General features: G+C 44.7%; 2 protein-coding genes across 10 annotated transcripts in view; both read left to right on the top strand.

Moving 5' to 3' along the window:
* The window catches only part of DNAJB6 (DnaJ heat shock protein family (Hsp40) member B6), a 61,171-nt gene that overhangs the window by 22,552 nt on the left and 21,117 nt on the right, over positions 1–17,502 (top strand). For 4 of the 7 annotated variants that reach the window (XM_084897559.1, XM_084897554.1, XM_084897555.1 and 1 more), the window contains exons 5-6: positions 110–220; positions 16,713–16,844. In XM_084897559.1, coding sequence (XP_084753685.1) covers positions 110–220; positions 16,713–16,844 — 243 coding nt within the window. The remainder of the gene's footprint in view (positions 1–109; positions 221–16,712; positions 16,845–17,502) is intronic. The other 3 variants (XM_084897556.1, XM_084897560.1, XM_084897557.1) reach the window with 1 other exon arrangement.
* On the top strand, positions 227–3,579 carry LOC311629459 (uncharacterized protein). 3 transcript variants are annotated; one of them, XM_084897567.1, is made up of 3 exons: positions 227–1,132; positions 1,974–2,075; positions 2,919–3,579. In XM_084897567.1, the coding sequence occupies exons 2-3, from the start codon at positions 2,045–2,047 to the stop codon at positions 3,299–3,301; spliced, it is 414 nt and encodes a 137-aa protein (XP_084753693.1). In that variant the 5' UTR covers positions 227–1,132; positions 1,974–2,044; the 3' UTR covers positions 3,302–3,579. The 3 variants fall into 3 exon arrangements, with proteins under 3 accessions (XP_084753693.1, XP_084753694.1, XP_084753692.1); XM_084897568.1 differs by having other exon boundaries at positions 227–602; XM_084897566.1 differs by having other exon boundaries at positions 227–2,075.

Below are 17,502 nucleotides of genomic sequence, written 5' to 3' on the forward strand. Positions count from 1 at the left end.
ATCAGTTTCGGCTGGAATACTTTTTAAGGTCTTGAAATTTGCTAAGGTTCTGTGGACAAGTGATTGCCCTGAACAAGAACTGATAAGCGAGTGTGCTGTGCTTGTGCAGGTGGAAGTCACTTCGACAACCCGTTCGAGTTCGGCTTCACATTCCGGAACCCAGATGACGTCTTCAGGGAATTTTTTGGTGGAAGGGACCCATTTTCATTCGACTTCTTTGGTAAGTTCATTGTCAGGGTTGCTGTCTACTTGGTGTCACCATGATTCACAGGAGGACTGGTGGCACCTTTTCTGTTTAACACTGTTGTGTCTTGTCATCTGACTTGTCATTTAGGAATTCTAATGGTCTCTTTCCTCTTCTCAGGGACTTTTCTGAATTTTTACCTTGCACACTGACATAATGAAGGTTTTTATGTATTCTTTTATAATTAACTTCCTTTTGCCGCCTGAATTAGACAGGTGCCCAGGTATGGAAATGCGCTCCTGTTCTGTGGGAGCTGACCTCTGAGTGTGGTTCTGATGAAGCCCGAGCCACAGCGCGCAGTGTGGAGGACCTGGGATCGCTGCTGCTTGTGTCTCAGTGCGGTGTGTGGGGTGTTGTGGTGAGTCAGGCCTGCACAGCGACCTTGGTCCAGAGGATGGTGTTTCTAGAGGAGCTGAGCTGTTCCCGCTGCTTGTCCCGTCACCTCCGTGTCCAGGAGTGTCTGAGGGACCCGGGGAGCAGGGCACAGTTCCTCCACTGTTCTTTTCTTCTTTTGGCTCATGGAGGGGGAGGCCCATCCTGTGTGAACCTGTTCTTCTGGAGCCTGGTTTTGATGGGACCAAACAGCCCTGCCCTCTGCTCGAGGAGGAGCAAGTCACTGCCGAGGCCGGCAGGGGCTGGGCCTTCCTTGTGCTCAGGGTTTCAGAGACTTCCTTGTTCTGCTGTGATGTGGCCTGGCTGTAAGATAGTAGCTTACGTGATATCTGTAAAATGTTTACTTAGGAGCCTTTTAATTGACAAATGGAACAATGAAAGCAAAGCAGAGGAATTTTCGGAGGTGGGGGCGCACTGTGTGATTCTTTTGAAGACTTGTAGTTACTGCCGCCTTAAGTGTCAAAAGTGGCTTGGACTGCCTCCCTGTGAACCAAGGTGGGGAACCTTGTTTCTGCCTAGGGCCATTAATATTTTTAACTTCATTCTCGGGCCATAAGTAGCCTGCTCTGTTTTGTCAAATACTTAATCAACTCACTCTTAATGCCTTGGCCAAAGTCACACCAAATGATTTGGCCGGTTTTATGTGGCCTGTGGGTCCGATGTTCTCCACCCCTGCTGTAAGTGAATGTAATTATCTGTCCCTTCTGAAATTGCCCTCTGTGTGTCAGTACAAACCTTAGCAGGTGTGTTTGGGAAGCAGGGGGTGTCATCCTGGGTTAGGGCTGGGCCTGCCCTTGTGCTTCCTGGGACTTGTTTAGCACTATTTGTGTCTTGTGATTTTATCATATTTTTTTATGTGTCTCTCTCTTTTTTTTTTTTTTTTTAAAGAAGAGTGGAAGGGAGGAGGCCCGAGGTAATGAAGTGTGAGCAGGTTGGGTTCTCCTTGGGAAAACATCTGACAGGCCAGTCTAAGCTTCCTCATTGACTTGGTTTTCCCTGAGCAGTTCTTTCTAGGGGAGAGGAGATACAGAGATGATAATTACGTGTGAATAAATAACGTGTTCTTTTACCCACCATAAGCTTTTTTAATCTCTTGACTTAATCTTCCAAACGATGAGATTGTGTATATAAAGAAACCTTTATGTGCCTGTGTTTTTCTTTTAGACGGGTTAAGGACACAGGGCACATTTTGGTGGCAATTTCTTCTGTTGGCCTCAGAGGCCAGTTTAGGAGGTGGCCGGTCCCATTATCATTCTGGACTCCATGTGCTAACGCCAGGACTGCCGGGTCCCCATGCGTGGGGTGGCAGTGACACCTCTTCAATCCATTTTTATAGGTGTCCTAGGGGACTTCCACTTTCAGGCGGTCAGGATTTACACGCAGGAGGAGCTGCTGCACGGCTGCTGCATGTTTGGAGTGACGCTGCGGCCTGCTGGCGGTACGTGCGGCGGGCAGCGTGGCCACGGATGGTTATCAGCACCCGCCTCCCGGGGACTCGGCCCTGCTGTAATGCCCATTTATGACAGCACGTTATGTTTTTCCAATTTTCACATGACTGTTTTTCTCTCTTGTTCTGGCTTCCAAAGTAGTTCAAGATCTATCACAAGGCATTCTGAGCTGAAGTTATTTGTCAGTTATTAGACCTCACGTGCGACTTAGACTTCCCGGGTAGAATGGAGGGTGGAGGGTGAAGGGTGTTGGACAGGACAGGCTGTAAACAGGTTTGTGCCTGAGAACCAAGCTGCAAGTTCACTGACAGGAGGGCTTGGGCCTGGTCCTGCTGACATTGAACCCTCCTGGAGGGCAGGCGTCCTCCTGGGGAGAAGTGGAGGTGGACTCAAACCAGCACGGACGCACGGTGCAGCCCGACTTCTGAGCCGCTGACTTGCAGCTCTCCCCAGGCCCGGCCACAGAGACAGCCCGACCAGAGCGTTAATTGGCCCAAGGAGGAGCACTCTTCCTTTATTTTGACAGGGCACTCGGTAAACTACGCCCTCACAGAGAAGTCCTGGCAGGACTCGCTGTCGGGGATACCTGTCTGGGTGTAGCCTGACATTCATTTGCTTGCATTCTCATGTCGGAAGGCCAAGGCCAAACTTGAAAATCCAAAACTGTTTCCAAAGCCTATTCATGTCAGCATACATTCCCTTCATCCTGGCATCTGTCTTTGTGATGAGCCCTAGTAAGTAAAAAGGCCTGGGAACTTAGCCTTTGGAGGAAGCTAATTGTGTGGCTGAGCCCGGTGCCTGGGTGGTGCAGTGAGCGTCACTTTGCTCTCCAGGGTTCGAGGAGATGGACAATGAGGAGCTGGAGCCCAGGGAGGAGCTGGAGCAGCCTGGCGGGGACCAGCCAGCGGAGCACGCCCCGAGCCAGGGGGACAGTGACACGCTGGAGGTGATCTCCAGTGAGGAGCTCGAGGGCGTCAGTGAAGATGAGCTGAGCGAGGGCTGTAGTTGGGGCCAGGCCGAGCTCCCGAGTGAGGAGCTGGAGTTCTTATCCAGCGAGGAGGATGAGGCCAGCCCCAGGGACGAGGAGGAGCTCAGCGAGGACTGCGAGGAGCTGTTGAGCGAGGACAGCGGTCCTGAGCTTGAGGTGCTGCTGGCGACCCCGGGATGGGATGGCCAGCTCACAGAGGGCCGGCCCTGGAAAGTGTATCTGGAATAAAGAGTTTCTGCTACTGCTGTGTGGTTGAAGCGCATCCTTGGGTCCTTGGTCAGACACCACACCGGTAGTGTGGTGACAGCCGAGACATGGGGCCTGGTGGGGGTCTGGGAGCAGCTGTTGTGCTTGGGTCTTCCTGGTGCCAGGGCCCCAGGGCCAGAACCACAGTGCTGGGGGCTGGGAACCCAAGGCAGGCCCGCGGGGTGGCTGTGAGGGCCTCTGTGCTGTCTGTTGGCCTCAGGGCCCTCGGCGTGTAGATGGCCCGCACATCATGTTTCCTCTGCAGGTTCGTCTCTGCAGGCGGCTCCTTTGAAAAATGCTGCTAGCGACAAGGGTTAGGGCCCACCCTGCTGACCAGGCCCACCCTGCTGACCTTTCCAAGTGAGGTGACCTATCGGTTCTGGGGTCAGGAATTTGTCTTCCTGACAGTGTTCAACTCAGAAACAGCAGATTGCAAAGGAGACGGAGGGGAATGCTTCAAGTTAGACCTGCTGAGAGAAATCGGGAGCCAAGGCAGGGCCACATGGGCACTGTAGGGGGAAGGAAGCCCCTGAGTGACCAATGCCTGCATGGTCCCGCCTGAGACGTGTTGAGGACAGCGGTGCGACACAGGCCAGAAGCGTTAAAATTAAATAATTTCTTGCGAAGCCCATGGTTATGAGTGAGGAGCACTGAGGGGGAGCAGCTGCCCTCACGTGTTTCTCTCCTGTGGGGTGGGGAGGCCTAGGAGCAGAAATGGTTGCACATTTAAGGATCTGGAGCTGCTTTTGAAAATAGTTATTTCACTTAAGATTATGCTGGCAAATGAGGGTGATGCTGTGTGGATGATATTCAGTTGTTGCTAGTGTGTACTATTGTTTCCCAGCCACTGCTTCCCTGACACTACCCCTCTCCCCCAAATAGGGAAAGGTCATTCATCCTGAGAATGGGCTGGTCCCTCCTGGACCGCTGGACCAGCAGCGGCAGCCACCCCAGAGCGTAGCAGGCATGTCTGAGTCCCTGGCCAGCTCATCCCTCTGCCTTCTGCTGTTTGGTTTCCCGGGGATAGCCAGCACTTGCCTAGGGTTGGTCCTCATTCTCTAGTTTGCAGGTGACCCTGGGGTCATAATTTTCCTGAGTCCCTTGTAGGCTTTGCGCATGTCTTGTGGAGTTTTGGTCCCTCTGGTCAAGGGAGCCACTTGCCTCTGGAAGGTGGTGCAGGGGTCCTAGGCTCAGGTATAGGGTGAAGGTAAACATGAGGTAAGAGGAGGGGGCAGAAAGGGCACCCACAAGATGAGATACATGGCTTTCTTTCTATAAGGAGGTCATTTCTGTGGGAGTCAAGTTCATGGAGCTCATTGGGTCCAGCACCTGCATCTTGGTTCCTTGTTTAGATTTTTGCAAATCTTGAAAAATACAGTGCTACAGCCAGATCTAGGGTATAACCAGAATCTCTACTTTGTAACAGAGGAGCTCTGGGTAGTGGACGTGGGTTTACTACCAGTTTGGCCGATACTGAGGCTGCTGCTGAGCACTAGGCAGTGCCCCCAGCCTCACCGGGGGCTCCAGTTTCATGGCTGCATTCTGTTTCTGCTTCTGAATGTGTAAGAAATGACACTTTAAAAATGAGTTGTACTTTTAGTTGGTGTTACTGGAATTAGTGGGTGTTGTTGGGGTTAGCTAGGAGATCTCCTGGAAGTCTAGAATTTCAAGTGTTTGCCTTTTCTGAGGGTTGCTGTGTAGATCAGCTTTGAGACTGGAGAATAGACAGAATGCTTTCCTGTTCTATTTTGTTTTGTTGTCCTTTGTGCCAATGTTCCGTGTGTTGGGTGGTACTAGTGTGGGCCACTTGGCCTGAAGCCACACCTCAGGCTTGTCTGCGGAGGGCGGTGGTGCTCGTACTTGGTGTGGGTTAGGGCACACCGTAGGATTGGTTTCTCTTCCGTGCTCTCCAATACTGAATTGTGGTAAAACTTCAGAAAATGTATGTGTGGGTTGAACATCTTTCACTCATAGGTTTGTTTGCTTTTTTAAGGATTTTTGTGTGTATGTGTTTATGTACACATTTGTCTCTTATGCCTAGTTTTTTTCATACCATTCAACTCAGTCTGGTAGTTGTCAGAAGTCTGCCTTGGGCTGTCAGTCAGTTTAGTGCAGCCATCCTCCTTTATTTGCAGGGGATGCATTCCAAACGCATCCTGAACACAGACAGCACCAAACCCTGTATGGACCATGATTTTTTTTATTTTTTTAAAATATATATTTTATTGATTTTTTTACAGAGAGGAAGGGAGAGAGATAGCTAAAAACGTCGATGAGAGAAACATCGACCAGCTGCCTCTTGCACACCCCCTACCGGGGATGTGCCCGCAACCAATGTACATGCCCCTGACCGGAATCGAACCCGGGACCTTTCAGTCCGCAGACCGACGCTCTACCACTGAGCCAAACCGGTTTCGGCTGGACCATGCTTTTTTATACCTGCACATCCCGTCTGTCTGTAAGCCTTCGTTTACGAGGCACAGTAAGAAGATAGTAACGAAGAACAGTTGTAATGATACACTGTAATGCACGTCTCGTGAACGGTCTCTCTTAGAATGTCCAGTGTATGTAGGAACAGTGTGGACATTTGCTGGCCAAAGGGTGATCCGTGTCCCAAGTGGGACAGAGTGGCATTTCATTATGTTTCTCTGAATGGTGTGTGATTTAAAACTTAATAATTGTTTATTTCTGGGATTTCTCTGATTGCAGGAAACTGAAACCATGGAGAGCGAAACCTCAGTAAAGGGGTGGGGATTACCACACTTTGTTAACATCGTGGGCCCCAGAATAATATTATTACTAAGAAAACTTGTAAAATGATCAAGAATCCTTCTCCCCCTAGACTCTGTGTTAGGGATCCCCAGAGAGAACAAAGGGTCTGTGTCTATATCTCCATTTCAGGCTCTGTCTCTGAAGCCATTTAGTGTAAGCAGTTGACACATGACTCTGGAGCCAAGGTTAGGTCCTGCAGAGCTGAGGTTCCTGCTCAATCCAGAGACCACCAGGCTGGAGGGCTAGGTTGCAGTTAGGAAGCCTGCAGGCAGGAGACTCGGTCAGCCTTTGGCTCTAATCAGCCCTTCAGCTGATGGGGTGAGCTCACACCATTGGGAAGGTCAGTCTGCTGACCTAAATGCTAATGTCATCCCAAACACCCTCTGCTTGCCGTGAAGTTCCCAGTACAAGTCCACCTGTCAGTTTGGCATCCATGCTCACCATCTCCTTAAACTACACTCACCACCATGTAAAGACACTGGCAAGGCCGTCTGTCCCGCAGACACCCAGAGTGCACTGCCTGCCTTCAGTAGGAGGTGGGGCCTTGGTTCCCCGGAGTGGCAGCATGATTCCAGGTCTGCATTGTGCCTAACACCATTCGGGGATAGGCAGGGAAACATGCTTGCTGCCTATTTACTGATAAGTTCGAACAAACTACATCCCTGACACACTCAGGAGGAGAGCTCATGGCAGTGACTCCTCTTTTCTGTGTTGGTCCCATGGGTGCAGCTGGTGTGGGAGCTGCTGCCTCTCCAACAAGCTACCCTTTCCCTGGTGGGCAGAGCGGGGTCTTGTACACATGGGGGAGGAAAGGGCGTGGCAGCACATTTGGCCATTTTCATGTGTCTGTTCAAATTTATTTTTGAAATATCAATGTATGATACTTAGCCTTTTTAACCTTAAAAATAACCTAAGATGTGTACTCCATGTAAGAGTTAGGAACATGGGAATGAGTAGAAAGGAGGCGGGAAGGAATGGCCTTTGTCTTACTCCCAGTTGAAAGGACTGCAAACATTTTTCAGATATTAAAACTGTGATGTGTCCATTTATGTTCTCTTCTGCTTTCACTAAAGCTCAAACACTACGCCATGTAAAAATCTGCGTTTAACACACCCCATTTCTTTTATCTCCTTCCTGATTTGAAAATTAGGTTTTCAACTTACACTATTAATAATGTTTTGAACTCTTAGTGCAGTAAATCATCTCTGTGTTTGAAATGAGCTTTGTGTTTGTGTGTGTTTGTTTTTAATGATTTTAGAGAGGGAGAGGAAGGGAGGGAGAAACATCAGTGATGAGAGAGAAACATGGATGCCCTGAGTCCTGCACAAAAAAATGTCACTGAAAATCTTTATTCAGATTATGACAGTTGTTTCCCCCTCCCCCCCAATAGTTCCCCTCTACCCGGTTCCCACCCCACCCTGTGCCCTTACTCTCCCCCTACACTGTTCTCATCCATAGATGTACAATTTTTGTCCAGTCTCTTTCTGCACTCCCCACCCACACCCCTTTCCCCCCGAGAATTGCCAATCCACTCCCTTTCTATGCCCCTGATTCTATTATATTCACCAGTTTATTCTGTTCATCAGATTTTTTACTCACTTGATTTTTAGATTCACTTGTTGATAGATATGTATTTGTTGTTCGTAATTTTTTTTAAAAAATATATTTTATTGATTTTGTACAGAGAGGAAGGGAGAGAGAGAGAGAGTCAGAAACCTCAATGAGAGTCATCGATCAGCTGCCTCTTGCACACCCCCCACTGGGGATATGCCCGCAACCAAGGCACATGCCCTTGACTGGAATCGAACCCGGGACCCCTCAGTCCCCAAGCCAACGCTCTATCCATTGAGCCAAACCAGTCTCGGCTGTTGTTCGTAATTTTTATCTTTACCGTTTTCTTCTTCCTCTTCTTAAAGAATACCTTTCAGTATTTCATATAATACTGGTTTGGTGGTGATGAACTCCTTTAGCTTTTTTTTTTTTTTTTTTTCTGAGAAGCTCTTTATCTGCCCTTCAATTCTGAATGGTATCTCTGGTGGGTAGAGCAATCTTGGTTGTAGGTTCTTGCTATTTATCACTTTGAATATTTCTTGCCACTCACTTCTGGCCTGCATAGTTCTGTTGAGAAATCAGCTGACAATCCTATGGGTACTCCCTTGTAGGTAATTAACTTTTTCTCTTGCTGCTTTTAATATTCTCTTTGTCTTTTGCTCTTGGCATTTATTTATTTTAAAAAATATATTGATTTTTTTTTTTTTTTTTACAGAGAGGAAGAGAGAGGAATAGAGTTAGAAACATCAGTGAGAGAGAAACATCGATCAGCTGCCTCCCGCACACCCCCCACTGGGGATGTGCCCGCAATCAAGGTACATGCCCTTGACTAGAACCGAACCTGGGACCCTTCAGTCCGCAGGCTGATGCTCTATCTACTGAGCCAAACCAGTTTCAGCTGCTCTTGGCATTTCAATCAGGATGTGTCTTGGTGTGGCCCTCTTTGGATTCCTCTTGTTTTGGGTTTTGTGCGTTTCCTTTTCTTATAAGTCTATTTCTTTCACCAGGTGGGGGAAGTTTTCTGTCATTATTTCTTCATATATATATATATATATATATATATATATATATATATATTTTATTTTTATTTTTATTGACTTTTTACAGAGAGGAAGAGAGAGGGATAGAAACATCGATGAGAGAGAATCATCGATCAGCTGCCTCTTGCACACCCCCTACTGGGGCTGTGCCCACAACCAAGGTACATGCCTTTTGACTGGAATCGAATCTGGGACCTTTCAGTCCGCAGACTGACGCGTTATCCACTGAGCCAAACCGGTTCGGCTATTTCTTCAAATAGGTTTTCAATATCTTGCTCTCCCTCTTCTTCTGGAACCCCCATAATTTGGATGTTGGTACGCTTGAAGCTGTCCCCAGAGGTTCCTTAGGCTATCTTCATATTTTTTAATTCTTTTTTCTTTTTGCTTTTCCAGAGGGGTGTTTTTTGCTTATTTGTATTTCCAATCTTTGAATTGATTCCTGCGATCTGCTGGTGGGTTTCTGTATATTATTCTTTATTTCAGTCAGCGTACTCTTAATTTCTAGTGGGTCCTTTTTCATGTATTCAAGGTTCTCACTAAATTTATCGATTTCTAGAAGGTTCTTGAAGAACTTTATAACCGTGGTTTTGAACTTTATATCCAGTAGTTTGCTTTCCTCCATTTCTTTCATTTGTGATGTTTCTTTGTCTCCACATTTTGGCTGCTTCCTTGTATTGATAGAGTGGCTTTGTGTGCTAAGTGTCCTATAGGGCCCAGTGGCTCAGCCTCCCCAGTTACCTGAGGTGGACATTCTTGGTGCACCCCTTTGTGGGCTGTGTGCACAGTCTTGTTGTAGTTAAGCCTTGATTGTTGTTGGTATCACTGGGAGGAATTGGCTTCCAGGCAAATTGGCTGTGAGAATCAGCTGTGTCAACGATGGGAGAACTTCTGTGCTGGAGACACTCTTAAGGGGTAAGACTTGCTTCAGTGGGGCTTTGGTGCTCACTGAGTCTGCCCCCTGAGCGTGTCCCTTATGGATCTGAGGAATTGTAATCTGGATGGTCCCACTGGGAACACTGCCCCTTGGATCTCCAAGGAGGTGCTAATTTATCCTTTGCCTGAGGCCACCCAGTAGGAGCTATGGAGAGATCTGCAGATTCCTCTTCTTTGTTTGGGTTTTGGAGGTGCCCAGATGAGGCCAGCTGTGAGGCAATGCAGGTTGCTGGGCCTTGGACCTCCTTTTGGAAGCTCTGGGGCTCTTTGACCCAGCTGCAATTTGTTAGGTAGTTTTAGATTGCAAAGGGCCAAGCCATTCATATGCAAAAACCTTCCAACAGCTTGGGTGGGGCTGGGTCTCAGGGAATCAACTGGGCAGAGCAAACAGCAATGGGTGATCCTCAGCCCTGCCTTAAGAGGCCCCTGGGTCTCAGTGTCCCACAGTATACCTCTAAGAGAAAGCTGACCTCAAGTTCCACCCGAAGCCAGATTGTCCATTTTCTCTCCGTATAAGTCTGGGTCCCCAGAGTCTCCCTGGGAACTGGAATTTAGAGGAGTCAGGAGCTTGTGTTTCCCTCCTGATTGAGAAAGACAACAGCATACTCAGTTGCCAGTTTTTCCGTCTCCGTACCTCTGCACTTTACTTCCGCAGCTCCTCTGAGTCTTGGTGTGCTTTTCTCTTCCCTTCTAATTTCCACTTGGCCAGCCTTCCTGTGGTTCTGGACCATGTCTGTTTTGTCTTTTAGTTGTAGTTTTGAAGTGGTTGTGTGTAACCCAACTTTTGAAGTAGTTTCTCAATAATGTGATTTTATAATGACCGAAGTCTTTATTTAACTCAAGCATGTCAAACTCGTAGCCCACAATGAATTTTTTGCGGCCCAGCCAATATAACAGTATATAAGAAAAAAATTTAAAATAATATATTTTATTGATTTTTTTTCACAGAGGAGAGAGGGATATAGAGAGTTAAAAAAATCGATGAGAGAAACATTGACCAGCTTCCTCCTACACATCCCCCACCGGGGATGTGCCCACAACCAAGGTACATGCCCTTGACCCGAATTGAATCTGGGACCTTTCAGTCCGAAGACTGATGCTCTATCCACTGAGCCACACCAGTTTTGGCTGTAAGAAATGTTTTAATAAAAAATCTTGTAACATAACTTTTACAATACCCTGTTTTACATAATTATTAGTAACAAAATACAGCATTCGCTAATACTAATTACTATACTCATGTTGCATTCATTTCCCTTACATGCCTTACGCATAGGTGCCCCATTTCTCTCCACTAATACCAGCTGTAAATATTTTAGCAGCTGATTGGTTGCCACATCATTAGTCTTAGACCGACTTGTTTGGTGTGCGCATCAAGAAATACCTCACTTTTGGAGAACAAGCAAAACAGGTTTATTTGCTTTACGTTTATTAATTTGTGCGGTTATTCAGTGTCTGGTAAGTTAATGTTTAAGAAAAAATACTAATTTTTGTTAAAATGTTCTATTTTGTTAACAATTACTCATTTATTTCAGCCTTTTGTATTCAGCACATGTCTATGGAAATAAGCCAACACTTCTATGAAAATTGAAGCTTTTGTTTTTTTTGTGGCCCACATAAACTTAAACCTTGTTTATGTGGCCCGTGTTAGCCTTTGAGTTTGACATGCTTGATTTAGCTGGAGTATCATGTCCCATGGGCAGACAACATATGAGGATTTAGTTTAATCTAAAGACAACAATCTTTCCAGTAGTGACCACTGAGCCATTTCAGGACAAGACAGTGTGCTGCTTGGTGTGTGCAGGACAGTGCAGCACCAGGGCTCATGCTGGTGGGGGGAGGGGTGTCAGTCTGTATTTCCTGTCACTTCCCCACTTTGTTTTTTTTTTTTCTCTTGTTTTATTTTTTATTTTTTAAAAATTAATCTTCAACGTTCAGATTATTACAGGTGTTCCTCTTTCTCACTCCCCCCCCCAGAACTCCCTTCCACTTGATTGCCCATCCCACCCCATGACCTTTACCCCCAGCCACTGTCTTCATCCATAGGTATAAGATTTTTATCCAATCTCTTCCCGCACACCTCATACCTGCTTCCCCTGAGAATTGTCAATCCACTCCCTTTCTATGCCCCTGATTCTATTATATTCATCAGTCCATTTGTTCATCAGATTTTTTATTCACTTGATTTTTAGATTCACTTGTTGGTAGGTATGTACTTGTCACTTTGTTGTTCATAATTTTTATCTTTGCCATTTTCTTCTTCTTCCTCTTCATAAAGAATACCCTTCAGCATTTCATATAATCCTGGTTTGGTGGTGATGAACTGCTTTAGCTTTTTCTTGTCTGTGAAGCTCTTTATCTGCCCTTCAATTCTGAATGATAGCTTTTCTGGGTAGAGTAATCTTGGTTGTAGGTTCTTGCTGTTTATTACTTTGAATATTTCTTGTCACTCCTGTCTGGCCTGCATAGTTTCTGTTGAGAAATCAGCTGACAGCCGTATGAGTACTTCCTTGTAGGTAACTGTTTTTCTCTTGCTGCTTTCAAGATTCTCTCTGTCTTTTGCCCCTGGCATTTTAATTATTATGTGTCTTGGTGTGTTCATCTGGATTCCTCTTGTTTGGGGTTTTCTGTGCTTCCTGGAATTGTAAGTCTATTTCTTTCACAAGGTAGGGAAAGTTTTCTGTCATTATTTCTTCTAATAGGTTTTCAATATTTTGCTCTCTTCTTCTCTCACCTCAATAATTCAGATGTTGATACACTTGAAGTTGTCACAGAGGCTCCTTACACTATCTTCATATTTTTGGATTCTTTTTTCTTTTTGTTTTTCTGGTTGGGTGTTTTTTGTTTCCTCATATTTCAGATCTTTGGTTTGATTCTTGTGGTCCTTTGATCTACAGTTAAATTTCTGTATATTATTCTTTTTTTGTATTTATTTATTTATTACATATATTATTGATTTTTTCCCCCCTCCCTTCCTCCCACACATCCCCCCCCTCCCCAGAGTTCCATGTCCATTGGTTGTACTTAAATGCATGTATACAAGTCCTTCAGTTGATCTATTATCACCCCAGATCCTCCTCCCCTCCCCGCTGAAATTTGACAATCTGCTTGTTGCTTTACTGTCTCTGTATCTATCTTTTGGTTCATCAGTTTATAATGATCTTTATTATCCACAAATGAGTGAGGCCATGTGGTGTTTCTCTTTCATTGATTGGCTTATTTCACTCAGCATGATGTTCTCCAATTCCATCCAGGTTGCTGCAAATGATGAGAATTCCTTCTTTTTTATGGCAGCATAGTATTCTATTGTGTAGATGTACCATATTCTTTGGATCCAATCATCTGCTGACGGGCACCTAGGCTGTTTCCAAATTCTGGCTATTGTAGATTGTGCTGCTATGAACATAGGGGTGCATATATCCTTTCTGATTGGTGTTTCTAGTTTCTTGGGATATATTCCTAGGAGTGGGATTACTGGATCAAATGGGAGTTCCATTTTCAGTTTTTTGAGGAAATTCCACACTGTTCTCCACAGTGGTTGCACCAGTCTGCATTCCCACCAGCAGTGCACGAGGGTTCCTTTTTCTCCGCAACCTCGCCAACACTTGTCCTTTGTTGATTTGTTGATGTTGGCCATTCTGACAGGTGTGAGATGGTACCGCATTGTTGTTTTGATTTGCATCTCTCGGATAATTCGTGACTTTGAGCATGTTTTCATGTGCCTTTTGGCCTTCCTTCTGTCTTCTTTTGAAAATATTCTATTTAGGTCCATTGCCCATTTCTTAATTGGATCATTCACCTTCCTTTTATTTAGTTGTATCAGCTGTCTGTAGATGTTGGAGATTAAACCTTTATCAGTGGTGTTATTTGCAAATATGTTCTCCCACACCGTGGGCTTTCTTGTTGTTTTGTTGATGGTTTCTTTTGCTGTAAAAAAGCTTTTATTTTGATGTAGTCCCATTTGTTTATTTTCTCTTTAGCTTCCATTGCCCTAGGGGTAGTATCAGTGAAGAAGTTCTTTTGGCATACGTCTGAGATTTTGCTGCCTGTGGATGCTTCTAGTATTTTTATGGTTTCCCGTCTGATGTTTAAGTCCTGCATCCATTTTGAGTTTATTTTTGTGTATGGTGTAAGTTGGTGATCTAGTTTCATTCTTTTGCATGTGTCTGCCCAATTTTCCCAACACCATTTATTGAAGAAACTGTCTTGACTCCATTGTATATTTGTGCCTCCTTTGTCAAATATTAATTGAGCATAGTGATTTGGGTTGATATCTGGGTTCTCAATTCTATTCCATTGATCTATATGTCTGTTCTTGTGCCAGTACAATGCTGTTTTGAGAACAGTGGCTTTGTAATACAGTTTGAAGTCTGGTATTGAGATCCCTCCTACTTTACCCTTCTTTCTCAGGATTGCTGTAGCTATTCGGGGTCTTTTATTGTTCCAAATGAACTTTTAGAGAGTTCTTTCTAGGTCAGTGAAATATGCCGTTGGTATTTTAATGGGGAGTGCATTGAACCTATAGATTGCTTTAGGAAGTATGGACATTTTGATGATGTTGATTCTACCAATCCATGAACATGGTACGTTCTTCCATCTCCTTACATCTTCCTCTATCTCTTTTTTCAGTGTCATGTAGTTTTCTGCATATAGGTCCTTTACTTCCTTAGTTAAATTTATTCCTAGGTATCTTAATTTTTTTGGTGCGATGGTAAATGGAATTGCTTTTTTAGTCTCTGTTTCTGTAGTTTCATTGTTGGTGTATAGAAATGCCATGGATTTCTTGGCATTAATTTTGTATCCTGCTACATTGCCAAATTCATTTATTAAGTCAATTAGTTTTTTAATGGAGTCTTTTGGGTTTTTTATGTACAATATCATGTCATCTGCAAATAAGGATAACTTTACTTCTTTTCCAATTTGGATGCCTTTTATTTCCTCTTGTCTAATTGCAATGGCTAGTACTTCCAGTACTATGTCAAACAGGAGTGGCGAGAGTGGGCATCCCTGTCTTGTTCCTGTTCTTAGAGGGAATGGTTTTAGTTTTTGCCCATTGAGTATAATGTTGGCTGTGGGTTTATCATATATGGCTTTTATTATGTTGAGGTATGATCCTTGTACTCCCACCTTGTTAAGAGTTTTTATCAGGAAAGGGTGTTGGATTTTATCAAATGCTTTTTCTGCATCAATTGATATGACTATATGATTTTTATCTTTCAATTTGTTTATGTGATGTATCACATTTATTGATTTGTGGATATTGTACCATCCTTGCATTCCTGGAATAAATCCTACTTGGTCATGGTGTATGATCTTTGTGATGTTCTTCTGGAGTCGATTTGCTAGAATTTTGTTGAGGATTTTGGCATCTATGTTCATGAGGATATTGGCCTGTAATTCTCATTCATTGAGTTGTCTTTATCTGGTTTTGGTATTAGGGTGATGCTGGCTTCATAGAAGGAGTTTGGAAGTGTTCCTTCCTCTTGGATTTTTTGGAATAGTCTGAGGAGGATAGGTTTTAGTTCTTCCTTGAATGTTTGGTAAAACTCCTGTGAAGCCATCTGGCCCTGGGTTTTTGTTTGCTGGAAGCTTTTTGATGACTGTTTCAATTTCTTCCCAAATCACTGGTCTATTGAGATTTTTAGATTCTTCCTGATTGAGTTTTGAAGTTTGTATTTTTCTAGGAATATGTCCATTTCCTCCAGGTTGTGCAGTTTGTTGGAATAGAGTTGTTCGTAGTATTTTGTAACAATCCGTTGTATTTCGGTGGGGTCTGTTGTTATTTCACCTCTTTCATTTCTGATTTTGTTTATTTGGGTCCTCTCTCTTCGTTTCTTGGTTAGCCTGGCTAGAGGTCCATCTATCTTGTTTATTCTTTCAAAGAACCAGCTCTTGGTTTTTTTGATCTTATGTATTGTTTTTTTGGTCTCTATGTTGTTTATCTGTGCTCTGATTTTTGTTATTTCCTTCCTTCTGCTTACACTGGGCTTTTCTTGTTGCTCTTTTTCTAACTCTTTGAGTTGTAGAGTTAGATCATCTGTTACCCTTTTTTCTAGTTTTTTGCAATAGGCTTGTAAGGATATGAACTTCCCTCTCAAAACTGCTTTTGCTGTGTCCCATAGATTTTGGATTGTTGTGTTTTCATTGTCATTTGTTGCCAGGATGTTTTTAATTTCTTCCTTGATTTCTCTGGTAACCCAGTCCTTGTTTAATAGCATGCTGTTTAGTCTCCATGTGTTTGATTTCTTTGGATTATTTTTATTGTAGTTAATTTCCAGTTTTATGCCATTATGGTCTGAGAAGATACTTGATATGATTTCTATACACTTCCCCACTTTGGTCACCGCTGCCATGTTCCAGGTGGCCGGACTACTTCTGTAGACTCTGCGTGCGTTGCTTTTCTCTTTAACTGCAAGCTTTTGTAGGATTCCTGATGTCATCCACTCATTTTCTTTTTGTTTCTCACAGAATTCCCACTTACCTGAAAAAAATATATTACTGATTAATTTCATAAAATTTTAGCAAAATTTTTAGAAGGTTTTTATTATTTGTTTTTTAGCAACTCATTGATAGAGAGTTAGATTCACGTGGTTGGCCTTTTATTTTCAGGAGCATTGTGATATCTCCACTAGCAAGACGATGCCTATTTGTCTGGTAGTTTCCTGGAGCACAAGTGTTATGTCTGCAATTCACATTTATTTCGATTCACGTTTATTTAGATTTGCCTTGACTAACCCTTTAAAAAATATTTTTGAGGTGTCAAGTTCACAGAAATTTTAGAAGGAGTTTTTACATCCGAGGCCCAGAATTACCCCTTCTCCCTTTTATGTTAAAATGAATGCTTAATAGCCCATATTTGTTCTTATTTCTGACCTTTTGGAGTTTGAGTTCCTAAGGACCTGAGTGAAGACCTTTCACAGAGGCTGCGTGGCGGCCAGGCTGGTCTGTCCCCGCTGCCTCTGGCTCTGCTTGCCTTACAGGAGCTCCGGGTGAGCTGTGGCTGTTCCTTTCCAAGGCTTTCTGTCCCCTTATTACAGCTTTCCCACGGAACACGGACAGAAAACAGAATTTTACAAAATGCATGTGTTTGTTTCCAGAAGACCCATTTGACGACTTCTTTGGAACCCGGCGGGGTCCGCGTGGGAGCAGGAACCGGGGAACCACCTCGTTCTTCTCCGCCTTCACGGGGTTCCCGGCTTTCGGTGGAGGGTTCCCAGCTTTTGATGCAGGTATCAAATCCCAAGATTTCACCTTTGGTAACTGGTACATAGTTTGAAACGTGTGTTCCTTTTGATAGAACAGTCTTATAGATTCCCTAGTCATTTTTACTCGTGGAAATCTCTGCCTCCTGACCCAAGAACGTCACACCTGGAAGTCCATCTCTACTCTGACCAGTAAAGAGTGAAGTTCCTGGTCAAGGGAGTGCTGTGTTTGGGGTAATGGTGAAATAACCCACTAGTTTTACTGAGTCCTCGCTTTAGCTAACCTGGGCAGTGCAGTACAGGAGGCCCTGGTCCACGGATGGAGGCCGAGGCGGGCCGTAATAACACCCATGGTTGCTGTGGGTGCCCCGCCAAATGACAGTGTTGGCGTTAGCGCTCGGTAAAGCAGGTCAGCAGCTCGAGGGGTGGGGTGGCGGCCAACAGATTGTTTTCCCTGGACTCTCACCTAGTTCCTGCTGTCTTGGGATCTTGTTTTTGTCTTAAATGCTCTGGTAACAGCCTGCAGCGCTTGGTCACACAGGCTGCCTGCCTGGTACCGCTCACAAGGTCCCTCCTGCAAGGGTCCTGCTGCTGGGAGAGGCTCCTCTGATTGGGAAGCTCTTCCACAGCGCCATGCAAGCTTCCCCGCAGACCCCGGTGCCCAGCACTGTGCTGTGGTAGTGCT

This window comes from Pipistrellus hanaki (genome assembly GCF_964339955.1).
Source record: "Pipistrellus hanaki genome assembly, chromosome: 10".
In the NCBI taxonomy this organism is placed as follows: Eukaryota; Metazoa; Chordata; class Mammalia; order Chiroptera; family Vespertilionidae; genus Pipistrellus; species Pipistrellus hanaki.